This window comes from Adiantum capillus-veneris, chromosome 6 (assembly GCF_014529385.1).
Source record: "Adiantum capillus-veneris isolate H3 chromosome 6, ASM1452938v2, whole genome shotgun sequence".
In the NCBI taxonomy this organism is placed as follows: domain Eukaryota; kingdom Viridiplantae; phylum Streptophyta; class Polypodiopsida; order Polypodiales; family Pteridaceae; genus Adiantum; species Adiantum capillus-veneris.
Genome location: NC_140936.1, coordinates 148899238 through 148926545, shown reverse-complemented (window position 1 = coordinate 148926545; position 27308 = coordinate 148899238). Strand labels below are relative to the sequence as shown.

Sequence of the window (27308 nt, the reverse complement as noted above, 5' to 3'; positions counted from 1 at the left end):
GCTCTACTTTACCTGCCACATTGGCCTCCGATGTTGGCTTGTTGTCTTGAGACGCTGTCTCCTTCTTCTTCTTGGACCAGCAATCCTTCTTGACGTGGCCCTTCTTGCCGCAGTTCCAACATTCAAGAACTGACTTTGTGCGTGACTTGCTCTGCCTTGAGCGATCACGACCCTTTTGGTTTTTGAACCTCTCCTTAAGCCTTCCTCTTGTTTCCACTGATAGTGCAGCACTTGATGATTCTCCTGTGCTTCTCCTTCGCATTTCCTCGCTTAGGAGAACACCCACAACATCATCAAACTTGAGAGTATTTGTGCCAGAGATAGAATTACTTACAGCCATCACAAGGCTGTCCCAACTATCCGGTAGAGATGATAGTATAAGGAGAGCTCGCACTTCGTCATCGAAATTGATTTTCACTGATCTAAGTTGACTTATGTTTGTGTTAAAGTCATTCAGGTGTTCTGCAACTGAACCATTCTCTGCCATCTTTAGATTGAACAAGCGCTTCATAAGAAATACCTTATTAGATGCCGATGGTTTCTCGTAGAAGTCGTCAAGTGACTTCATCAAGTCCTCCGTGGTCTTCATCTCCAAAACATTGAAGGCCACCGTTGACGCCAAGCTTAACCGGATTGTTCCCAGTGCCTTTCGATCAAGGACAATCCATGCTTCATCTGCCATTGTTGTGGGCTTCTTCGCAAGACCGCCTAGTGGCAAATAGAGGTCCTTCTGGTAGAGATAGTTTTCAATCTGCATCTTCCAATGTTGGTAGTTTTTGCCGTTGAACTTCTCAATCTTGAGCTTCCCTTCCTCCGCCATAACTCCCACTCAATTCAAGGAATCCTTTCCTTGAGATAATTTAGCTACGAGCAAACCTTGCTCTGATACCAGTTGTTAGGAAATAAGACGTAGCTAAATAGATAATTGAGTAGATTACTTAATGGAGAGAGACAGATTTATATACACGAGATTATAGAGTAGAGAGAGAGAGAGAGAGAGTACACACGATATACGTGGTTCACCCAATGTGGGCTACGTCCACGGGAAAGCAGCCACTCAATGGCTTTAGTACTTCAAAACAAGAAGTAGTTTACAAAGGGATTATACCCTTAATGGAGCTCCCGCCTTGCTTCACTCTCACCACCTCACACTCACCTTGTTGCATCAACTTCATACTATGAAATGTGTGTAGAAATGGCCTCCTTTTATAGGCCAAAAGGGCTGCCCTCTCTTATGAGAGACAGCCATGTGTAGCCGCCCTTGTGCGAATAAGTCCAAATCAGACCCTCCAATCCGCCCATGTGTGGCCGCCCTTGAGAAGACAATTCCGCTTTTGAATTCGGCCATTGGTCACCGGCCATTGACTTCCGACCACCGGCCAACCGACCGGCCATAATATTCCGGCGAAAAAAAGGCCTTTAAAGTTGCCCCTGATTCTTGTCCGTAAAAATTTGGGTTTCCGGTGAGTGATTTTCCTTCACGCACGATGGCTTCTCCTCATAATGGGGGCCTTACAAATGTGTGCTTTTACCACAGAAAATTACAAGGGTAAATCAGGCTCCATACTTAACATCAAGTGTGTTCCTTGATCGTGCTTCAGCAAGATCGTTCTTGAGTGACGCAATCTCTTCATCTTGAGCCGTCGCACGATCTTCCATTGCATTTATCTTGCTTTCTTGGATCAACACACGTCCTTCGAGCATTTTTATTGTGCCCAATAGGTTGCGATTCATCTTGCTAATGGTTTTCGTTATTTCTTCTTTGCACTTTTGAATGAAATCCTCTAAGGGGTCGTGCTTATCATTCTGCTTCCTCATGCTTAATCGCCACCAACGGGAGACACACTATGCACTTCTCTCTCTCTCTCTCTCTCTCTCTCTCTCTCTCTCTCTCTCTCTCTCTCTCTCTCTCTCTCTCTCTCTCTCTCTCTACGTACGTAGATTTTCTCTCTCTACGCGGGCAAAAATTCTCTCTATGCATTTTCTCTCTACACTCTCTCTCTCTCTCTCTCTCTCTCTCTCTCTCTACGCTTTTTATCTCTCTCGTTCTACGCTTAGATTTCCTCCTACTTCTCTCTCTACACACGGGCCCTCTCTCTCTCTCTCTCTACGTTTAATTTCCCTCCCAACTCTCTCTCTATGCACGGGTCACCAGGGGGTGGGGGGGGGGGGAGAGCGAGAGTGAGAGGGGGGGTGTGGTAGCAGAGGGGGATGGGGGCAGCAACAAAGAGCATGAGCAAGGCAAGAGCGCGAGCAAGGCGTGAGCAGCAGAAAGTAGGGAGAGAGCTTAAGCAGGGTGGGAGCAACAACAACAGGGTGAGAAGCAGCAGTAGAGAGAGAGAGAGAGAGAGAGAGAGAGAGAGAGAGAGAGAGAGAAAGGATGAGGAGAGATAAAAAGATCGGATCCTCAACTCTCAAGGTTTGAGAGAGAGAAAGAATCGTTTTTGGAATCTGCTTGTTCAATTGCAAGAAAGATCTCGTCGAAAAATGCTCGCCATTAAAATATGTCCGTGCTATTGTAAAGAGAGCATACATTGATCAAAGGAGAGTTTCCTTGGTTAAGATCCCTTTATAGCACAATGGGAGAGAAGGGCATTGAGAGATCAATGGGGATGGGTTTCACATGTGACATGGTAAGCTTAAAGGCTACCTAATGAAGAAGGGGTTATGGAGCATAGTTTAACCAACCATTAGTGATCCGAGTTGAGTGATGATGTGCAAGTGAAAACACGGGCCATGAGTACAAAAAATCAAGATAAGGATGAGCAAGCTATAGGGATTATAATATCATTGCACGACAACTATGTACACTTCATAGATGATTGTGAGACTTCATCACCTGTATGGGAGGTTTTAGAGCAGAAACTTGGGCTAGGTGGAAGAAGAGTAGGGTAAGCCTTAGAAAGGATCTCTACAAATAAATAAGGAATCCCCAATAAAGATATAGCGATTCTTGTCAACCACCTCAAGAGTATGATCACATAGCTCACCTATGTGAAGTGTGATGTCTTGCTTCAAAAACACTATATAATAGGCCCACATACACATGCTAACATATACTCTCCCTACATAGTGATACTTTACTTCTCCCAAAAGAAGAGCTAATACAAGCTGTTTAAAGATCAAAACTCATGTCGATTAGCAAAATAAGGACTCTGGTTTCAAGGACTTTGGTTTCTTTTCTAATTCAACATCTAATTACCTCTCATTATGCTCATTTACATCTCTTTGTACACAAATCTCCACCTCATTTAGCTAGATTAGCAAGGTGATGACTTGTACTTAGTATCTAATTACCTCTCATTATGCTCATTTACCCATAAATTCTCTCTCTCTCTCTCTCTCTCTCTCTCTCTCTCTCTCTCTCTCTCTCTTCCCACACCGCCCACTAACTTCTTCCTGATTTAGGTTAATCATACTTCAATTAAGAGGAAATAGCTCAATCACAACTAAGAAATTAGGCACAATTGGTTAAGATTGAACACATGATAATGATTGCCTTAGTATCTTTATGTCTAATGCAACATTATTATGCTAGTTTTGTAAACAATCAATTTCTAAGTACGTAATTAGTAACTTGATTTTTATAAATTAGGGAGAATTAAGCAATTTAACAAAAAATTACTAAACTAAATATCAAAATTGTATTCTTCATCTCTCTCTTAGCACTAGGGTGATAACCAAACACCCTTATATCCTCAAACACTTTAATTCCCTATTAACCAAGTAAAATTTAAAATTGCCATGAGATATGCATATTTATTGTTCAAGAGCTTAATATCTACAAAATTTCCTTACGAGTAACAAAAAATTGATAGTTTTTTTGGGTTGTGGGTTCCACATTCAAACCTATGCTTTTAAAAAGATTTTAGAATCTAAACTGTATGAAAAACGTGCTTGTTTTTGTCAAAATTTTAAATGTTGAAAATTAAATCACCTTATCAGTCATATTGTGTGCTTTGTATGCTAGATATTTAGGACAATATTATTTTAAGGGCTAGATAATGTTCATATTACAAGTTAAAGCCAAAATACAAAAATATATTTATTTATTTATTTATTTATATATAAAATGGAAAATGTGGTAGATTACTAGTTTTTTAACATATTGTGAACATCCCAAATGAAGTCCTCTTTATGATCAAGGTCTTATTATCACAAAATGATTTTTCCTTGAATTTTTTGGCACCTACACCACAATATAACATAGGCAGTTTTCCACCAAAATTTGGTCACTTTCAAGGTGAGAATATATTCTCTTGAGAACATGCATCTGGACATGAGTAATATAAAAAGCATATATATCATGTCAAAATGTCATGATCAATTTCCAGTTTGACCTTATATGGATCCATTTTGAAAGGATGATGAAGGTCAATACTCACGCCAATTTTTGCAAGTGTGCAATGTTCTTACTTTAGTACTTTATAATAGTGTTCTTAATTCTCTTAGTGTGATCCCTATTGATGCTTTTTATATTTTCCATTTGTGAGTGAAGTACTGCTAAAACATATGTCTATGGCCTACTTTTACAAAAAAATTGAAAACCTTGATAATCCATTGGTAAAATTAAAAAATGTAAACTTTTTTAATATCTAATTCTTGATCCAAGATAAAAGAGTGTAGGTTCTATGACATAGATCTTTTCATGAACATTCCATCAAAGTTTAAGAAAAATCACTCTTGTGGTCAAAAGAAAAAAATTCTCATGTCCACAAGAACAGTTAGACCTTGACAATTTATTGTTTTTGGAAAGATGCATCATTGCGAATCAAGAGATTACTATAGGAACTAATTTTACAGAGATTTTGCTTTTACAATACTAAGCAGGATTCTATCTTTAAACTCAATGAAGGGCTCTTAAAAGTGGCAAGCTTACTAAGGGTAATTAACTCTTTCCAAGAGTAGAAAACTTTGTCAAGTAGACCTCTATTACATCTCTATTAAGCTAACTAGAGATAATTAGCATTATCCTAAGTTTTTGATTTGATAATCATCTATGACAACTTATTCCAATTTTATTTAAAAACCAATGAGATAGAATTAATAATTCAAAGATTATAGGCTCAAATTAGGAGATCCTAATCAAGGCATTGCACCTATACAAATCATGAAACATTATCACAATATTTTTAACCAATTATGGTTCTTTTTATTATCCTTTCTAATTTTACTAGTTGTTAAGTATATAAGTGTGTAGTACATCATCACCTCAAGCACATGAGACACAAAAGAATGTGTATCCAAGGTGCAAATGACAATGAAGGTGGACCAAGCAACCTGGTGGTTGCAACGCCGACCAATCATGTCAAGCCAAATCTAGAGGTTAGGAATGTAATTTAAGTTATACAATAACCCTAAGTTATTTAAAATATGAGTACCAATAAAAGCAAACACTAAACCAAAACAAAAGGCTCAGCCCTAGAAAGATTGGCAAATGATTAAGTAGGAAAGAATGCTTAGGCTAACTACAATATGAAAGAATGTTTGCCCAAATCTTTTGGTAAGGTTCCTCTCAGGACTTTTTATATACTTAAGCATTGATTCAACATAGCTATGACCCATAAGAGTGACCTCTAGCACATATTTGGTAGCTTATCAAGCGAAGGTCAATGGTTGTGCCTCTTGAACATCCAAGGAAAAAAGCAATGAGATTTACCACTCTTTAAGGATTGCAAGTTAGGAACGATTAGTTGTATTAGGGTTACAATTGATTAGTTTTATTAGGGTTACAATTGCACATGCTTTGCTAGTGAGCTAGGGCAAATCCTTCACTAGTGGCTCAAGAGGAATGTACCCCGCTCCGAAGGGATTGGGGGGCTCATACTATGCTTGTCGAGGCCATTACTGCACCAATTTATGAATTCTTCTTTTGTTTTGGCTTGCTTTTGCTATGTCAAGAGTAAGGTCAATCAAGCTTAGGTCAATCAAGCTTAGGTCAATCAAGCTTGGATAACGTCTAAGGTACCATGGAGTAGCTTTAAGTAGTTGAACTCAAATCTTGATGGTTGATCTGGGGGCGATTCATTTGTCCAGGATGTACTGCAATTCATGAGCCCATTATTAGTGAGGACAGCATGGGATTTCTAATGCCACATAGTTGCCATAACCTGTTTGCCTACTATGGATGACCCAGTAGAGGTGATTCATACATGAGTAATGAAATTGTCTCCTGTAAAACCACCTCTTAGTATACTAGTCTCTCTCTCTCTGCCATAACACATGCATTGATCTAGCACTTGAGACATAATGCTCCTCATAAAGCTCATATGGTCATAATTGGGAGTGAGCATCCCCTAAGAAAATTATGATTCCACTTTGGGCTCACTTTGTGGCTGTGGCTTTACGAGCGGCCTTCCCTTCATCAATGGCAGGTGCTAGGTGCTTACCATGTCGCTCGTTCGTGAGCGCACACAGTGATCTATTCCCATATGCTCTCAAGCCCTCATTGTTTGATCATAATTCCAGCCTGCTGACATCCACAACATGTGCACACAACTTTCCACTTCTCTGTTGACAAAATTGAGTAGAGACAGAAAGTACAAAAAGAAGCAACTCCATCCTAAAGGTAATGGAAGACGTGAGAAAGATAAAGCATATTCTAATGCAATTTAACCTGCATAATATGCTGATTTCTCACATGTCACATAGTTGGCAACTTGGCAATGTGCTTTGTTGAAAGGGGTTTAACAAAAACTTTTCCACTGAATTATGGTCATATAGAATACAGCCCCTGAGAAGGGCTGATTGAAAAAAACTAGTCCTGTACAGATTGGTGCATCGAAGCCCAGCATAGGGGCTTTCAATGGTAATAAATTTTATAATTGGACGAGCTCTGCAGATCAACTGACATCTGTATCCAGTCACTTTACAATAAGGCGGTTGGCTGATATCTTCAGGTGCAGCACGCCTGCCACCACTCACAGACGAGCCAAAAAAGAATAGCTATGCACAAACAAGGCCTGAAGAGCAAAGCCCGTCCTGCTTGAAGTCCTCTTTTCTCGACAAGGTGGTCGAAATATAGCTGACACGATTGACTTCATTCACAATACCCCATTTGGCTATCCTGCCGCTGGCTATTGTGTTAGCTTTGGCGTGTGTCATCATACACATCCCCAAAAGGAAGCTCGAAATCTGAGACTTTTTCTTCTAACATACTGTTTTTGTAGGTCTGATGTGAGTGCATCAGATCCCATGGTTTTTCCTGATCCTCATCACTATCATGAGAGGACCCATAGCTGCTTCCAGCAAAATGTCCCACTCCAAAAGATGGAGGCTCTAGAAAGCTCCCCTGGGTCAACAAGGCGGAGGGCCGTCCTTGCTGCTGTAAACCCCATTGATTCATGTCTGGCCGTCCAACATATGCAGAGTTTTGCCTTGCTCCCACATTCTCCAGCTGATCGGATATTTCCGAGACCTCCCCCCTGAACGTATCTTGAGGTAATTCATGTATTGAAAAGAGGGGAGGCACCTGACCAGTAACATTTCTACGAGAATGCAAGAGGTGCTGACAACCTTCAAAGTCAGATGTTTCTGCCTGAAAATTTTCACTAGTTATGTGAGTCACACAGCTTGGCACATTCCGTTGATAAGGAGTCTCATAGCTCTCAACATCATTGCCTACTTCAAGATCAGTAGCTGCCCGTCTCAGGCCAATTTGAGAGGACCGAGACATGTAGTATTGATCAACAAGCCAATACAAATGATCAGGGGGCAGATTGTTTCCCCAAAATAAAAGATCTCCTCTTAAATCAATAGATTGAACCTGTTCTTGGGCACTAATGCTGCCAGAAAGTGGCCATTTAAAACCATAACCAGGTTGCATAAGTAACGAAAGGAAGTTGCTCTGCACACCATGACCTTGAGGTCTTGAAAACCGATGAGAATAGCTACTAGCTCGTTGCAGTTCATCAATACTACGAGCTTGGAAATCAGCAAGAATGGAGAGAAACCTTTTGCCATTGAAATCGGGTACCCAATGGGGGTAGCTACTTTGAAAGCTGCATGAGCAAAACCGAATTTGTTGGGGGGCCAATTTGCAAAATGTTATAATCAATATCACAACAAAGGAGCCTTCCACCTACCTGAGAAAAGATTTCTCCAGTTTCCCCTGACAGCTTCGCATTGCCTTTTGAGTATGGAAAGGGGAGCCATAATTCTGGTTTCCATGGTGCTCAAAGTCGAAAACACTCAAGCTGAAACAAGAAAGAACCAAATGTAACACAACGCAAGTGGCAGCATAGCCTTTTAGCATTCCCAAAGATTTCATAAAATACAGTAAAGGAAACAAAATTTAACGCACACCTAGCATAAGGTGCACTCACCTGCAAACATCACCAACCCCATCAATGTGCACAGAGAAATCTCTAATAAACTGGAGCATATCCTCCACATACTGCACATGCAGCAACAAAAGCACACTTAGCCACAAAAAGAATTAAAAGCAACCCCAAGATGAATAAATGCAAGTGACTAACCCAGTAACCCCACTGGCATCCTCACCTTGCTCGTGTGCTTCCTAATCTCAAATACGGTCCGAATCCCTACTAATCTGGAAATACAGCTCCGAGGGAAAGACTTGTGAAACAAGCACAAGCCTTAAAGTACACTTGCAGATGACGTAGCCTAAGCCAACAGTCTTGGATTGGTAACACTGAACAATCCCACTCACGATAATATAAAGCCTCCACTCTTGACAAAGAAAGCCCAGAGTTACCTGTTGCGAGCAACACTTCTATACCCCAGCTAACACTCTAGATAAAGAGATCGTGGAAAGAAATCAGGCAGAATAGCAGAATTTACCTTTGGAAGGAGAAAGATGAGAGCATAAGGTGTTACAAAGATGGAGAGCAGCTCTTCCAGTAAAGTCATGCCAGTATACTGCAAAAGCAAGGGAACACACACACTATAGCCATCCCTTGCAACCAAAAGTAAAGAGTGATATTTAACAGCTCGTGAACGTACACTATGACTTGCCCACCTGAAAGAGTGACTCGAACTCAGCCCGAACCACATCTTTGTTCTCTGCTCCTCTCCAATGTTTTGGCATATAGTGAGTGAAACATGAAACGAGCCTTAGATACCTCTCAGGTTCAAAGACCTCAAATTCTTCTATCACAAAAGAACGACTTATTGCTGTTATTGTTGTAAACACTGCTGCAAACCACAATAAGTTGCGACCAAAAATCTGCAAATGTAACACAATCAGTAAATGTCAGCCGTGTCATCAAAAGCTTCAATCAAACAGCTTTCATGTTCCTCTATTGTCATCATGAAGATGGAAATCATACATGTGCCTCGAGAAGTGACTCGTCAAGGAAGGCAATTATGAGGAGAGTGGCTACAAATCCTCCAGAAACAAATGAAATGAACTTGGCAAGCTGCGATAATATCATGGAGGGGAACTGCTTCATGTATTCCACAGCATGCTTGTAGCTAGAGTTCAGCCTTTGGCTAAATAAATGATCCATCTGAAGTAAAATGAAGCAGTAAATTACTACTTGAGACATTAATATGGTGAAGCATCAATACACAGGATGCAATGTTTGAACAAAAGACCTCATTAAATTCTCGAAACATCCATCTGGCCAGATTGGACCATCTACGTGATGTAGCTGAGCTTGGATGATGGTAGAACTCTTCTGCATGTCGCAAGAAGAAGTAGACGAACATGAAGATTACAAGAAAAGGAGACAGCAATAGCATTGCAAGCCCCACTGCCATCAATCTTCTTTGTAGTCCTCGGGGATTATTAATGAACTCCTTCCGAACAAGAAAGTTCCTACAAAAATTAAGAAACTCTCAAAGCCCTCCTCAGGATTCAGCACAAGAAAAACACAAACCTAAAATTCTGTATTTCTTTTGTTAATAAAACTCGAGTGAGGCATGAGAAAATCTGCATTTGAGGGGCTAGGAAGAGAGCATATACAACTCCACCAAAGCAAAAACCTCAATCGCTTTTAGAACCCAAAGACTAAACCAATAACAAACAAGAAAGTGCACAACTAAAGGGGGTATTGTAAACTGTGTAACCATCAGCTCCATCATGCATATATCACTTACATTCATCACACACAATACTTTGAGTCTAGTTAAATTCTGTCTCCCGCAGCAGATGACAAATGTGAGCAAGGTCAGTTATTGGACCATTTAATTCCTTGACATAAATGTTTCTTTTCTCTAGTAGAACGGAGCGAGAGATGGAGATAACGAGACTTGAGAGGTCAAGCATAGCGCGCGCGCGCGCACACAGGTTTTTAACGCCTATGTGAGGCCAAAGTCAGCCTATGAGACAAATCAAATATACAAGGGTGTATGTACTCCATCTATCGGAAAAGACAAAACAATCCAAACTGGTACAAAATAAGGATAAGGATCAAAACCTTGGTTTGTGATGGGATGTATGGGGGGGGGGGGGGCAATGGGGCTCTAGCACTAGGGGTATTTGCATGTCTATATGCTCAGGTAGTACAACCATGCAAATGCATCAAGCTAGCTAGCTCCATCCTATGCCAATAGAAGGGTGTAAAATACTAAAATGTGGTACATGGGAGGATCGTGAGCAAAAGCTGCTCGGATGAACGCAATTAGGTGAGCCATCATATGGGCTCGTCTCTCCTCAGTAGCTCGACGCGCTCGGGTCTTGATCTCCTCAATCTGTCTGCGGTGGAGTCGTGGGGCCCAACATCTAGTAACACATGGGTGTCGTCTGGCCCGGCTCGCCTCAGCCTGTTGGGAGAGTCACTTCCCTCAGTGGATCTAGGAGTGGAGGGGATGTGGTCCTCTGGAAAAAACCTGTAAACTTTGCTCAAGATGAGTGCTCCAAACTGTGCTCAAGGTTCCTTTTACTTAGGGAAGGGGGAGAGCCTTCCGTTCTTTAATGAGAGAGTGCAATGGACACAAACAAAGTGAATGGACACTCTACGTGAAGGTGCATGAGACTAAGAGATAGAGAGAGAAGAGAATACGACACCAGAGACGTTGTAAAACCCTCCTCCAAGGGCCCCACTCTCGATGGCGAGAGTGGTCTACTATTGATTGCACAATCTGGTACAATGGCTGATGCAATGAGTCTAAATGCTTGCTATGTCGAGGCGGACGGTGGTGCCGACAAGGACGAGACTATGGCTGAAACCTGAATGTTGTACAGATGACGGGACGACGACTGTGATGGCTGAACTGATTTCCTTCTGCTACTTCTTATGGGCTGAAATCGATGATGTCATGCTGCTGGAAAAACGCTAGACTTGCATGTGCAAAACGCTGCCCTGCTGCCCGTAAAACGCTGATATGCTGCTCTTTGATGCGTTGGGTTGCTGGATCTGAAAACGCTGATTAGGCTGCTTGAAAAACGCTGAGTTGCTGGTCCTGTGTTGCTGATTTTTCCCTGCTGAATTGATGTGCAACCCCTGCTGAAAACGCCGAGGATCAGGGCTGAAATCGCTGAAGTTTCCTTGTGGAAAAACGCCAGGCTGATGGGTTCTTCTTCTTGCTGAGAGTGGGAGAGAGAAGCCTGCTGCAATAAATTGTTTGATGCCCTTTCTCCTCCTCTGCCAGATAGTGCTAGTGCTAGGTTGCTTATATATTATCTTAGCAAAATTGCCCTACCTAGTTCCCAACAAAAGTCACTATATAAATAAGTGAAAAATGTCAAAAATAGGAAAAATAGGTTTAATGCACTGGAAAATCCCCTGATGGATTCTGATGGTAATGATATGTGCAACCAGAGGATATGCATCTAATCTAAGTGCTTGGACATGCACGGTCTACGAACAGACTCACAAAAGTGCCAGATCACTTCCTATCCTAAACTGACGTGACTGAACTGAACCCTGTCAATGTTGTAGCTTGTCCACAGACACATAGGGTTAGATGTGTCACGTGACATCCGCTCCTCTTTAAAGTGAGGTACTGGTACCGAGCTGTATGGCGTCGAGGGAGATCGCCAATAACATCCGGAATCCTAGAAAGGACTCTTCGCCCGCCCACTCTGATGTGTGGGTCATGCGATACTTGAACTTCATAAAGGTCTACAACGCTTGCTACTTTGGGCCGCGCCGAAAGCGACACAAAATCCTATGTAGCTCCTTCAATGCTTCAACTTTGTCTATGAACGTAGGTCCATTTTCTTCAAGAATCTCCAAGGTTGAAAATGCTTGAAACCACTTCCAACACAAAAACATGAACATACCTATTCCATGTAAGGTGACTGGAAAAAAATCTCGTCTTCCTAAAAGACTGTGCATGCAATGTAGATGAGCAAATAGACGGAGTGCCAAACATTCACCACACACACGCAAACAATGAGCTTGAGTCTTTCTCTTCTGATCTAAATCAATCAACTGTGGCAATTCACAACAGAAATGCCCATCCTTGGTGCTCATACTTGCTTGTGCTCTTTCTACAATTGTGCCATGCCAAGGAAGAGACATGGAATATGACTTCCATGAATGCATACTTTTCAGCTTTTCATGAGAAATCCGCATACATCCGTGCTCATTCATGAGTGAAACGTGCTCAACGTACAATATGTCATGCGTAGGAAAAGGGATTACATATAGATGCTGACTAAAATACAGAAACGATCACGAATGAAAAACTCGAACAATGCGTGCTGACGAATCATTTGAACACATAGTACTTCCTGTAAGGGTTTTTTGGACCTAGACTCGAAAGCCAAGATTGGTTCTTCGTGTTTGATCGAATCTGCCTGAAGGGGTACTGTGGACCTCGACTCAAAAGCCAAGATCGATTCTTCGTGATTGATCGTATCTGCAACGAGGTTAGCTTCGCTAAAAAAAGCATCAACTAAACTATCATCCTTGGAAACAATCACGTCTTGATCATACAAATCATCATGCTTGTGAGAAATCACATCGTGATCATCATGCTTATCATTGTCATTCAAATCATCATGATTCAAGTCATCATGCAAATCTTGTGTGTCATGCGTTGGAGAAGAAGAGACTGAGAGAGTCTCCTTTTCCTGAATCCTTTCAATCTTCGCCTGCACATTAGAAATGAGAGATGGAGAATGAACAACTTGCTCTCCACGAATGACAAGAGGAGAGTCACTTTTGCAATTGAAAGTGAACATATTTTCCGCCCAATCAATGAGAGGGTTATGCTCACGAAACCATCGAATGCCCAAAATCATATCACGAGGAGAGACAAAAAAATTTCTATGGAAAGCACTTTGTTGAACTGTAAACAACACATCAAGGCACTTTTTCATGATGAGAGAGTCCATACCGGGAGCGAAGCCAGAAACCTCGAGAGGAGATTTCTGACTAACCTCTAAGCGGGCTCTCTCAACAAGAGAGGGATTAATCACATCATGCATATTGCCTGGGTCAAACAATATGACAAAATAGCCCCGTCATATGACCATAACACTTAATGAGAGACTCATCAATGGGAGGGTCATGAGAAACTTGACCACACTCGTGTTGTCATTTATTGCATTGACAGAGAAAGTGGGGTCTGTGGGTTCTTTAGATTCATTCGATTCAAGCTTAGGATATGTTCTTTTTATGTGACCATGAAAACAACGTGATGTATCCTCCTAGAATTCCTTGTGCTACCTTTTCATATGGAGTGAGCTTAGGTTTAGCAATTGTGTTAGCTTTACCCTTAGGTTCATTTTGAGAGTTCTTTTCTGAGAGACTATTGGAAGATTGGTTAGAAGAGTTACCCTTCTTACCTTCTTACCGTTCTGAAGGTTCTGAGAAGTTGGAGAGGTACTTGTCGAAGTCTTGTTTTCCTTGGGCTTTCCCTTGTTGTGCTTCATCTCCTGTGCGAGAGCAATCGCTACCGCCTTATTGAGATCAATTGGATCGAGCACCTCGAAATGGTACTTGATATACTTGTCAAATCCATAAAGAAATGCCTCCTTGCGCTCCGCATCCGATTTGCGTAATTGAGTGCCGAGCTGCAAAACACGATTAGAGAAAGACATAACTGGCATACCATTTTGCTTGAGACCGCGCCAATCGTCCTTCAATCGTGTGAGATACTGAGGTGGTATAAACCGCGCCTTGAGCTTGTCTTGGAAATCGGCCCAATTGAAGGAAAGGGACGTGAATTCGTCAGCTTCCTCTAGGTGCGCGGCTAAATGTGCGTCTTGCCATGCGTGGTACCAATTGATGGCATCACCGGCAAGGTACATGGCTACCGTCAAACCTTGCTATTCCCTGTCTTTTTAGTTGTCGCAAAATAAGCATTAAATTGATGCAACCAAGAATGAATAATCGTAGCATCCATCTTACCATCATACTTACTGAATTGGATCTTCTATGTGACTGGGTTGTTGGAGTCCGAATCTCGGCTTGCGCCACTTGATGAACTACCAACATCTTTGGCTGGCTCGGACTTCAAGGCGAGAACCTGTCGAACCAATTCTTGCGTGCGTAGGTCTCTCTGAGCCTCACGATCGGCCTCCAAGGCCGCTAGTCTTTCTTCAGCTACCTCTGAAACCGGCCCGTGGGGCGGTAGGCGTTGGCTTTCACCCGAAATTCTTTACATTAGACACACACAGAGCACTTTGCAAAGGTAACCTGTAACGGGGATTAACACCTAAGTACACACACGGCTCGGAAGCTAGAATGCTCCGAGCATACGCCGACAACCTGTAAGCCCCCAAATTGGCCCCCTTTCGGTAATTCTTTATTCTTTCACAGAGGGAATAACACCTGTGATCTCCTAAGAGCTGCCCCGCACAATCCAGGCTAAGAAACACCTGTTCTGGCCCGATTTCGGTAGCATAATTGTACTAGGACGCTTCACAGTCAGTATCCCCACGCAGTAGATAACTTTCCCGACGCATACGGACACTTTGCAAAACCTGGCGAGAATCTGCAGCACGCTGAATTCTTTGTTTTCTACCCCAAAAATGCACCAGATCACCTGTACAACGGTCCCCTCGCGTCCCCAACCTCCTGGGGGTATTAGGGACCGTTTAGGGCTGAAACCCTAAACCTGCAAAAATACACAGCAGGCTGTAATTCCCTGTTTTAGGCTCTGTTTCGTGTGCCGGTCGCATCTGTAGCAAGACCTCGAGCTCCCGCACCTGTAGAGCTACTTGCCCTTTGAATCGGACGAGATTTCTCACGTGAAACCTCTCCGAATTCACCTGTACCTGCGGGGGATTAGCCACTAGCTAACCCAGTACCTGTGCAAGAGGCTCTTGCCTCGGCAATCGCGCATGAACCCACACAACTGTACATCAGTCAAATGAAAAGCCCTCTTGTGGGGCATCACATAACTGCACGTAAGGGGGAGAGCAGTGTGTAGCGTGCAAGGCATCACTCCTGGCACCACAGTGTACATAGAGGGAAAGGAAGCACTTCATAGCTCTTAACCTGTGGCACGAAACTAAAAAATGAGCCTCCCAGCTATAAATTCAGTGCCACTTCTTGATGCATGAGGCAAGTACACAGAAATGTGCCACTTGGCGCATTTACAAGCATTTTCCCGTTTCGGGCTTGCCGCCTAAAAATCTCCCCATTGGTTGCTCAGTTGACTTCGCGGCAAAGTTGTAAAGTGTTCCCCAAGTCATACCGGAGGTAATGACATGAATACATTTCATGGCCCAAAATAGCAGTTCCCTAAATTTTAGGAAATGATTCCGTCGGGCTCCCAATGGTCTTCTGACCATCTATCCTCATTGGGACCGCATCCAAAAGTGCAATGTGGACCAACTGTCGAATACTTTTTGTTGGTAGTCACACCTTGACTTTAGGCCTTTATTGAGTTCACTTCCTAGTATCCACCAACTTGCTAAGTGCGACGCGGGGACCTATATAATCTTGCTCTGAGCCTAGACATCCTCTTACTATACGAATTCCAATGCCGACCACTTTCCATCTGCGGGTGAAACTACCATTCACATTGGCCTACTTCAAAAAGAGGGTCTCAAAAATAAAACAAAACCCATTGGAAAGAAACCAACAAGTAAAGTTAGCAGTTGCCACGTCCTCGTGACATAGTTAACAGCTGCCACATCCTTGTGACATAACTCCCTCTTGAAATCACAAACGTCCTCGATTGCATACCATAAATACACGCCACTGATGATCTTGTGCTATCAACACTCTTTTATCATTGCATGTATCCGCAAGAAAGGTCGCAACACATAGATACAAATGACTTAATGAGACCTTCATACTTTTGTCATTTCCATCTATTACACTGAATTCATATGTACATTTGATATACTAGCTCTATCATTACCCCTCCTTTGCACACGTTGGGTTGGGGCATAAGTAGGCTGCAACCCAAAGGCTTCAAGGTAAAGCTGCAATACATTTGGTGACTCTGACAGTTCATGCTCTTCCATCCACTTTGCATCCATAGGCGGATAGTTCTTGAACTTCACCAAATAGCGTCTTGCAACCTGTCCTTTAACTTTTTTGTCCTTATGTGTCAAAACTTGCTCAAGTACCAGGATCTCATCAAGTTCCTCAACCTTTGGCTGATCCTCATCTGGCATATCTTCTGGCACATCACCCACGAAGGGTCTTAGAAGGCGCACGTGAAATGCATTATGAATCTTCCATGCACCAGGCAATTTCAGCCTGTAAGCCACATCGTTGATCTTGTCAAGCACTTGAAAAGGCCCATAGTAACGCATACTGAGCTTAGGAAACAACCGTTCCTTGCCCTTCATTTTCTTTAATCTTGCCTTTTCGAACCTTAACAGAACCCAATCACCAGGTGATACCAGCAATTCACGACGGTGACGACCAGCACCCTTTTTCTGTTTTGCCTGAGTCTTCTCCAAGGCAACTTTAATTTTCTTATACATCTCATCCATGTTCTCAACCTATCGATCTGCCTCAAAGATTTTGTCCTTTGTATGCAAAATGGGAGGAACCTTTTTGCCGCCTTCAACAAACTCAAAAGGTGCTTTGCCAGTAGACGAATGCACCGTATTATTGTACGCATACTCAAGCATAGGCAAATACTGTTCCTACTTGCCCTTATTATCTGACACATAGCATTTCAACAGATCTAAGACATTAGAATTAGCCTCTTCTGACTGTCCATCAGTTTGTGGATGAAACGAAGACGAGAACTTGAGCGTAGTGCCCATGTTCTCAAACAATCCTCTCCAGAACAAACTCGTCATGCGAGGATCACGATCACTGATAATCGATTGTGGCATACCATGGTACTTAAACACATTGTACATGAATAAGCGTGCCATCTGATCAGATTTTATCTTCTTCTTGACAGGGATAAAATGGGCTTGCTTGTTGAACCTGCAGATAATGGTCCATATACCATCATTCCCTGTTGGCGTTCTTAGAAGATCAAAGATAAAGTCCATAGCAATGCTTTCCCATGGCTTATCCGGAATCGGCAATGGTTGTAACAACCTTGGTGCCTTTTGCCTGTCAAACTTGACCTCTTGGCAAACTATGCATGCTCGCACAAAGGCATCCACATCTCTCCTCAAGGTAGGCCAATAGAAGAATGTCTCTACCGCTTTAATTGTTGCATCAATGCCACGATGCCCTGCATTCGGTGGGACATGACTCTCTTCCATGACCTTATGTCGCAGTGGCCTAGTGACACAAAGTCTGCCATGCATCATCATAAAACCATCTCTGAGGAGGTAGTGCTCGTGATGTTGCCCCTCTTGTAACTGTTCAAAGATCCTTGCAAAATCTTCATTGGCAGTATACAGTTCCTTCATGTCATCTAGCTCATGATGATAACGAATTGACACAGCTGAAATTTGTGGCTTTCTTGATAATGCATCAGCCACAACATTCTTCTTGCCTTCCACATGCATAATCTGGAAGTGGAACGTGGAAAGAATGTTTGCCCATGGCATATGCTTTTCGGATAACTTTGACTGTGTCAAGAAGTATCGCAAGGTCTGATGATCTGTTTGGACAACAAAATCAGCACCTAAGAGGTAGAGCTTCCAGCTAGAAAGCGCATGAATCACAGCCAAGAGCTCTTTTTCATAGACTTGCATAGTCCTCTCTCGCCCTTGCAAAATTCAGCTTTCATAAGCTACTACCCGTCCGTCTTGCATTAGCACTACTTCGATGCTACTGCCACACGCGTCACACTGGACCACAAATGACTTCCTGAGATCTGGCAAGACAATTACTAGATCTGAAGTCAACTTTTCCTTTAAGAGACTAAAAGCTGAAATCTCTTTTTGGGTCCATCTGAAAGTGACCTCTTTCTTTTGCAATGCGTGAAGAGGCGATGCTATCTCTGCAAAATTTCTGATAAACCTTCTATGGTAGGAACACAATCCCAAGAAGCTTCTGACATCGTGCACAGTCTTCAAGTCTGGCCATGTTTTGATAGCTTCGACCTTTGCGGGATCCATTCTAACACCATCCTTTGAGACTATGTGACCAAAAAAGTGGATCTCTTCGAGGAAGAATTCACTTTTCTTAGGATTGACAAGCAACCTATGACTGCGCAGCTCTTCGAACACAATGGTCAAGTGACGCCTATGCTCCTCTTCATTCTTCGGCTACACTATCATGTCATCGAAGAACGTCCCAACAAACTGTTGATGCAAGCGGAAAATCCGGTCCATCATTCTGTTGAACGTGGCAGGAGCATTTGTTAGCCCAAACTACATCACTAGAAACTCATAAAGACGGTAGACCAAATGTCGTTCTAAACGCAATCTTGTGCACATCCTCTGGCCTTATATGAATCTGATGGTACCCACTCTTAAGGTCTATCCTACTAAAACTTGCAACACCCTCTAAACGATCGAGAATATCATTAATTCGAGGAATAGGAAACCTATTCTTGATGGTATTCTATTCAACGCACGGTAATCAACACACATGCGCCATGAGCCATCCTTCTTCTGCACTAGGAGCACTGGGGAGCAAAAGGGTGAAGAACTAGGCTGAATCAGCCCCTTCTCTAAAAACTCCTCAACCTAGCCTATAATCTCTTTCTGCTGCGCCGCGCTAACCCTGTAGGGAGGTCTATTTGGTGGGCTACACCCTGGCACCAAATCTATCCGATGGTCCGATGGTCTGATGGTCTCTCTGGCGGCAATGAATCAAAAAAACAGTCACTAAACTTTTGCAAAAATGTTGACCTCACGTGCAAAAATCAAGTACACAGAAAGATGATTCTTTATTACAGAAGTGATAGCAGATACAATAGGGACTGACTCTCCTTTAAGCTTTACATCCAAGATGTGAGTTTTGCCCCTATGCTGTACACTGATCTTTTTGTTGTAGGCATCCAAGACTCCATGCACTCGAAACATCCACGGGATCCCCAACAAGGTGTCACATTCTTCCAGCGGCATGATGTAGAACTCTTCTATGTCCACATACAGCTTTCCAATGATGGGAGTAACACACTCTGAGTGGCCAGGACTTGCCAACCCTGCCTCTGCTGTGTACCCCATCTCTTCAGCTCTGATGCCCAGCTTCATAGCTAACTCTGGTGAGATAAAGTTGGCTTTGGCACCTGGATCAAAGAAGATGAGTGCCGTCTGATCCCTAACTTTACCCCATGCCCTGCATAACTCATTGGCATTTGTGTTGGGCCTGTCACCCACCATGTCTCGCACTAAACCTGCCGTGGGTTTAGGCTTCTTGCCTTTCTGGTCTTCTTTATCCTCTGAGTCAGCTGGTCTTTTCCTTTGTGGACAATTGGTAGCAAAGTGACCAAGCTACTCGCATATAAAGCATTTGTTCTCAGCCATTAGGACCTTCTTTTCCTCGAGCGACTTGCGCACAAAAGGCTTCCTTTTCTGTTTCTTTGCATGCGCTCTAGAAGTCCTAGCTGAATCCTTGTCTTTGGTGGCCTTTTCTGACCCCTGTGACACATCAGGAGCCGTTTTCACAAAGGGCTTCTTCGCTGAATTTTTCTTTTGCTGCCCTCCTTTGTCGTTGCTCGGAAATCCATTGTCCTCTTCCTTCAACAAGGCAAGACCAGTGTTCGCAACTTCCATAAGCTGAGTGAGGGTAGCCACTCTGTTCTTGGCACAGTAATCGTGAAGCCCTTTAAGCAGCCCACAACAGTACTTCTCTATCTGCTCTGTCAATGGCACAAATCTGTAGGAGGTCACTGAGAGTAACGCTTTACAAAACCTCCTATTGTACTCCAGCAAGCTCTTGCACGAAGCTGAAGTAAGCTGGTGCCAATCTGTCATGACATCGGCTTCAAATTCATTTGACAGCCAAGCAGATGCAAACATTTGCTTGAAAAGTGGCGGGTGTTGTCCCTGCATTAACAATGTGGTTCACCATGTAAGCGCATTGTCCTTTAAGAAAGTGGCAGCTTTCTTGACCTTCGAGGCCTCTGTAAAATTCCCTCCCGCATAAGCCGTATCAAACTGCTGGAGGAAAGTGAGGGCCTTTGTCTTATCCTCGAAACCACTGAAGGTATTGAACTTTATAGCTGCACCACCTTCTTCGTAAGCCTTCGGCTTCTCCAGTGCCCCAAGTTGTCATATGGAATGGTCTGCAACACGGGCACTGTAGTAGGCATGATCGGCACATCTTGGCCATTCACATTTTGCGTCAGAGGTGCGATATTTGATTACTGTCCAGAAAGACCAACCATGCCAAAATGACCCTGTGGCACCCCAAACTGGCCGTGGTTGCTCTGAAAACCCTGCCGCATGTCGATACTACCATACATGGGGTTTGGCATGATGCCTTGCATACCCCCAAACACTGTTCCTGGCATGTACGACTGACTTCCAGGCGCATGACCAGCCATGCTTTGGAACACTGATCCACCCCCGAAATACCCAGGATGTACCGTGGGTGGTGGAAAAACTTGGTGCATAGCTTGGTATCCAATTCCCTATCCATTCAAGACAACATGCTGGCTCGGAAAGATGGCCGGCTGAACTAGCATAACCTGTCGAATAGGTGTTCTAGCCACCTGTTCAAGCACGAGAGGAACTTGTTTTGGAGCCCCTGACTCCGCCACATGTGAGTGTTCCCTATCCTCCTGAGCCGCATGAAGTACCTCGGCTTGAGCCTCAACAAGCTCTGTACGCGGTGTCAGGAGTTTTTTTGAGCAAGGGATTGCGCATATGTACATACACAGGCATGGTGCATCGAATAAAGGATTACCCGATTTCCATAGCCAGGTGGTTACGTGGGGCCCACATGTGTACAGGTAGGACAGCATGTACATAGTGCAGCGATTTTCACTATTATCAATACTAGTGTGTTTTTTCTACAATAAGGAGGAGTTGGTAGCGCGTAAAACTTCTCGAGGAAGCTATCCGCGGGCCGACGACGTGAGGTCAGCAGGTGCGTCAGATGGCATCTAGTGGCATCAGGAGGGCGAACGAGGTCAATATTTGCACGCGGATGAGGACGGACACAACGTGGGTGTTTTCTGGTGAGAGTTATGCAGAAAGGTCATCATTAGAACCACTTTTTGGGGCCACTTCACGTGGTGGCGAGATGCATTATTGGAAAAAAGCTGAGTGCCAGGTGTGCGAATGCACTGCGAGGTCAGTTTTTGGCCTGTTCGGGGTCCGTTTGAGGTCATCTAAAAGGCCAAGGGTGCCCAACTAATAAAGCTAAGTGTGGGAACTGAAAAAACAGAGAGAAGACCAGAAAAAACGTGGAGAAGAGAGGAGGAACAGCCGCAGGTGTGTTTTTGCTCATTTTGGAGCTTGTTTTGGCCGTAAACTGCTCATCCGAGGTCGGATTTGAGCACTTTGACATTGTAGACTGGGGTTTTGGGCCGTTCCGAACGCGATGGCGCTGTCCATTTTGCCAAATTCCTCCCTCTTTTTCTGTTGTTTTGGCTGTGTAAGTTTCTCCTATGAGCGAAGTTTCTGCTCCAGTTTGTGATTGTATCTGGCTTATTTTACCCATACTATGTGAGCTATTTGCCCCATTGGTGTTGGCCCAAGCTCATTTGTATCTAAACATCAGAAATTCTTCTCTTTTGAGCTGAGTTTTTTGGGTGTGTGTGTGTGTGTGTGTCTGTGTGGAGTGGGCAAGTGGATAGTCTCTCTCCTCTCACTCCAGAGGTGTGTTCCCTGTCTCGGCCAGGTGTGTTGTGTAAGCCGAGTGGTGCCCCATAGTGTGTGTGTGTATCTTCCCAAGAGTGTGTGTCGGGTCGTTATAGAGGCGCTGTGTGTGTTTTCATCCCGCTCACAGCGGTGTAGGTTGCCTATTTTGCTGTTGCACTGGTGGCGCTTGCAAGAACTCCATAAACCTTGGATTCTGCACCGGCTGCGAAAAGACATTCACTGCAGCAACTAACCGAGTACGGAACGCATCATCCTCAAGTTGCCCAGTCATAAAGCCCTGTACTACTGGAGGGACATTCACATTGACAGGAGGTACAAACTGACGTGGCCATGAGCTCTCGCCAATCTCGAAAACCTTAGGGATTTCCTGCCTGTCCTTTGAAGAGGAACCCTCTTCCATAATGCCCTTTCCCTTGTCGGCCATAGTGTAATCCCACGTTCCTGCACTCTGTGTCTTTACCCAAAACAACCGAGGCTCACTCTTTAAGGAAAAAGTGATTGATGTCCCGGCAACCGAACCATGAAACCGGCCCGTGGGGCGGTAGGCGTTGGCTTTCACCCGAAATTCTTTACTTTAGACACACAGAGCACTTTGTAAAGGTAACCTGTAACAAGGATTAACACCTAAGTACACACACCTGTAGGCCCCAAAATTGGCGCCCCTTTCGGTATTTCTTTATTCTTTAACAGAGGGAATACCACCTGTGATCTCCTAAGAGCTGCCCCGCACAATCCACGCTAAGAAACACCTGTTCTGGCCCGATTTCGGCAACATAATTGTACTAGGACGCTTCATAGTCAGTATCACCACGGAGTAGATGACTTTCCCGACGCATACGGACACTTTGCAAAACCTGGCGAGAATCTGCAGCACGCTGAATTCACTGTTTTCTGCCCCAAAAATGCGCCAAATGACCTGTACAGCGGTCCCCTCGCGTCCCCGAACCTCCTGGGGGTATTAGGGACCGATTAGGGCCGAAACCCTAATCCTGCAAAATACACAGCTGGAGGTAATTCCCTGTTTTAGGCTCTGTTTCGCGTACCAGTCGCATCTGTAGCAAGACCTCGAGCTCCCGCACCTATAGGGCTACTTGCCCTTTGAATCGGACGAGATTTCTCCCGTGAAACCTCTCCGAATTCACCTGTACCTATGGGAGATTAGCCACTAGCTAACCCAGTACCTGTGCAAGAGGCTCTTGCCTCGGCAATCGCGCATGAACCCACACAACTGTACATCAGTCAAATGAAAAGCCCTCTTGTGGGGCATCACATAACTGCACGTAAGGGGGAGAGAGAGCAGTGTGTAGCGTGCAGGGTATCACTCCTGGCACCACAGTGTACATAGAGGGAAAGGAAGCACTCCATAGCTCTTAACCTGTGGCATGAAACTCAAAAATGAGCCTCCCAGCTATAAATTCAGCGCCACTTCTTGATGCATGATGCAAGTGCACAGAAATGGGCCACTTGGCACATTTACAAGCATTTTCCCGTTTCGGGTTTGCCGCCTAAAAATCTCCCAATTGGTTGCTCAGTTGACTTCGCGGCAGAGTTGTAAAGTGTTCCCCTAGTCATACCGGAGGTAATGACGCGAACACATTTTGTGGCCCAAAATAGCAGTTCCCTAAATTTTAGGAAATGATTCCGTCAAGCTCCCAATGGTCTTCTGACCATCTATCCTCATTGGGACCACATCCAAAAGTGCAATGTGGCCCAACTGTCATATACTTTCTGTTGGTAGTCACACCTTGACTTTAAGCCTTTATTGAGTTCACTTCCTAGTGTCCACCAACTTGCTAAGTACGACAGGGGGACCTATATGATCTTGCTCTGAGCCTAGACATCCTCTTACTATACGAATTCCAGTGCCGACCACTTCCCGTCTACGGGTGAAACTACCGTTCACATTGGCCATACAATGTCCGACCGTTTGCTACTTCAAAAAGAGGGTCTCAAAAATAAAACAAAACCCATTGGAAAGAAACTAACAACTAAAGTTAGCAGTTGCCACGTCCTCGTGACATACTTAACAGCTGCCACGTCCCCGTGACAGCCTCCTTTCTTTGTGCTTCTCTTTCTTTTCGTGCATCGCGCTCGCGTTCCAAGGCAATGCGAGTCGCTTCTTGTTGTACCATCGTGTCCATCATCGATTTCACCAAAGCTTCCATAGGATTTAGTGCAATCCCTGGCGTAGATGGGGAAGAGGGGGGGTCAGGAAAACCTCCATGGTGAGGAAATTCTTCTTCACTACTTTCATGCCCATCACCTCCATGTAAAGTATCCATTCCGCTTCGGGTGATGACCATACACTGTGATCTTTGGTTCTTAAGTTCACGAGGAACTTGGGTTCTTGTGGGTCTTGGGTTCTTGGGTTCTTGGGGGTCTTGAGTTCTTGAGGTTCTTCTTTCGCTTGCAAGCTGTGTTAGAGAACGATCTTCTCTTCACCCGAGTTCTGCTCTTTTCCGCGACGGACCCCTTGGCGGCCTTGCGCTCACACCAAGGTTGCTTTTTCCCACCTCACGTCGATTGGCCGACCGCTAAGTGCACGGTCCGCTCTGAATGAGTGAAAAGAGGCACAAGGGGAGGCTGGAGTCTGAACAAGTCCTTCTTTCTTGGGTTTCCTGTCACTCTTCAAAAACACGATTAAGAATCGACACGCCCAAGAGGACTTGGGTTACGTGCGACCGCAACAAGCAAAAAAAAATTCTTGTGGTTCTTTCCTTGAGTGATACAAAACACTGCCAAAGCTTTGATCCAATGTAAGGTGCAGCGGAATGAATGTTGAACTTTGCTCAAGATGAGTGCTCCAAACTGTGCTCACGGTTTCCTTTTACTTAGGAAAGGGGGACGTTCTTTAATGAGAGAGTACAATGGACACAAACAAAGTGAATGGACACTGTGCGTGAATGTGCATGAGACTAAGAGATAGAGAGAGAAGAGAATACGACACCAGAGACGTTGTAAAACCCTCCTCCATGGCCCCACTCTCAATGGCGAGAGTGGTCTACTATTGATTGCACAATCTGGTACAATGGCTGATGCAATGAGTCTAAATGCTTGCTATGTCGAGGCCGACAATGGTGCCGAGGAGGACGAGACTATGGCTGAAAACTGAAAGCTGTACAGACGACGGGACGATGACTGTGATGGCTGAATTGACTTCCTTCTGCTACTTCTTATGGGCTGAAATCGATGATGTCTTGCTGCTGGAAAAACGCTGGACTTGCATGTGCAAAACGCTGCCCTGCTGCCTCTAAAACGCTGATATGCTGCTCTCTGAAGCGCTGGTTCGCTGGATCTGAAAACGCTGATTAGGCTGCTTGAAAAACGTTGAGTTGCTTGTCCTATGTTGCTGATTTTTCCCTGCTGAATTGATGTTGCAACCCCTGCTGAAAACGCCAAGGATCAGGGCTGAAGTCGCTGAAGTTGCCTTGTGGAAAAATGCCAGGCTACTTTGTGGAAAAGCGCCAGGCTGATGGGTTCTTGTTCTTGCTGAGAGTGGGAGAGAGAAGCCTGCTGCAGTAAATTGCCTGATGCCCTTTCTCCTCCTCTGCCAGATAGTGCTAGTGCTAGGTTGCTTATATATTATCTTACAAAATTGCCCTACCTAGTTCCCAACAAAAGTCACTTAACAAATAAGTGAAAAATGTCAAAAATAGAAAAAATAGGTTTAATGCATTGGAAAATTCCCCTGATGGATTATGATGGATTATGATGGTAATCATGTGTGCAACCGGAGGATATGCATTTAATCTAAGTGCCCGGACATGCACGGTCTGCGAACAAACTCACAAAAGTGCCAGATCACTTCCTATCCTAGACTGACTTGACTGAACTGAACCATGTCCATGCTGTAGCTTGTCCACGAACACATAGGGTTAGATGTGTCACGTGACAAAGGCATAAGCCATAAGGAATTCAAGATCACTTGCATGGGAAGGATCAAAAAAAAAAATCGAGCTACCAAGACTTTTTTCTCTCAGAGGCATTGCCATGCACTGGTGGATGTATAAAGCTACCAAGCTGCACACTCTAAGGACTCCGCAACCTTTCAAGAATTTTTTTTGCCTGAAGTTACATGACATCCGATATTTTTTTCTTTGGAGTGAAGCTTCTGGTAGAGAGGGGTACTCGAGCACCACGTGCCGACGGAAAAGAACAGACTGAACAACTTTAAGCACTTCAAATAACAACTGAACAAGAGAGATATGAGACACGAGACGAGGAGTGGCGGAGTTCCACCCCGAGAGAGCACTGGCCCCAAACCTTGGCACCCCTTTTGGTATTTCTTTATATTACTTGAACTCGGTACAATGCCTATACTCTCATGCTCTGCACCTTCACCCAGAGGAGTGCCAAAGAATGAGCCCTCTGCACATACTTAAAGGCCCTTTGCCTATGAAAAGCAATTTACATGAAAAAGCTTCAAACTCTAAATCATCTAGTCCCAAATGACTAGCGCCCAAAAAACTCCCAATGCGTTTTGCGAAAATCCATACAGGTGCCACATCAGCACAGCCAACGTAAAACGGAAAATTCCGTACATGAATTGTGGAAATATGTCTGTACAGCTGCCACATCATCAGCTCGCATCGTGTGTGTGTGTGGGGGCTTGCTTTATTTTTAATGCCTTTATGTCACTTGGGCCCCTTCGAATGGGGTCCCATAAGTTGGCGGGAATTCTTCTTTGAAAATAGGCCACTCGGCAAGACTTTGTAAGTCGATAAACTTCCTCTGCTTCTTCACTTAGGGTTTAAGCTTCTCGGCCGGGATCTGCAAGTTGGCTCCGTTCTTCAGTGACCTGACACGTCAACAATTTGTGACATCCCCCCTTCTTGAAAAAAAGTAATCGTCCGTGATTACAACATATTTGCAAAACAACTCAAGTTAGCTCAAAAATGTAAGAGGGGCATTCCGAGGGACAATCAGTTTTCTCATTCCAAATCGGAGCTCTTGATTTCCTAAGTCGTTGGCTTCCCAGAAGAATCTCATCCAATAAGGAGTCTCATTCCACATTGGAGCTCTTGATATCCTAGGTCCTTGGTTTTCCGAGAAGTATCTCATCCAATAAGGAGTCTCATTCCAAATCGGAACTTTTGATATCCTGGGTCATTGGCTTCCCAGAAGTATCTCATCCAAAAAGGAATATTTAGTGGTTGGCACATCACAATGCAACACAAATGCTCACATATGCATGTTAGAAGACATAATGAACGTCGCTGAGCACTTCCCCAAGACAGACGGTCTACGGTATGAAGCTACTCAACGACTATCTCGTCACTCCCCCCGCAAACAACCT

At 44.0% G+C, this 27308-nt stretch overlaps 1 protein-coding gene across 1 annotated transcript in view; it reads right to left on the bottom strand.

Annotated features, from left to right (window-relative positions):
- Nucleotides 1-6586: 6586 nt before the first annotated feature.
- Nucleotides 6587-27308, bottom strand: part of LOC147456451 (autophagy-related protein 9-like) — a 70103-nt gene continuing 49381 nt past the window's right edge. The window contains exons 3-9 of the mRNA XM_086514908.1: nucleotides 9559-9781; nucleotides 9291-9470; nucleotides 8981-9187; nucleotides 8803-8880; nucleotides 8325-8395; nucleotides 8085-8195; nucleotides 6587-8000 (exon numbers count right to left, since the gene is read on the bottom strand). Coding sequence (XP_086371034.1) covers nucleotides 7085-8000; nucleotides 8085-8195; nucleotides 8325-8395; nucleotides 8803-8880; nucleotides 8981-9187; nucleotides 9291-9470; nucleotides 9559-9781 — 1786 coding nt within the window. The 3' untranslated portion in view covers nucleotides 6587-7084. The remainder of the gene's footprint in view (nucleotides 8001-8084; nucleotides 8196-8324; nucleotides 8396-8802; nucleotides 8881-8980; nucleotides 9188-9290; nucleotides 9471-9558; nucleotides 9782-27308) is intronic.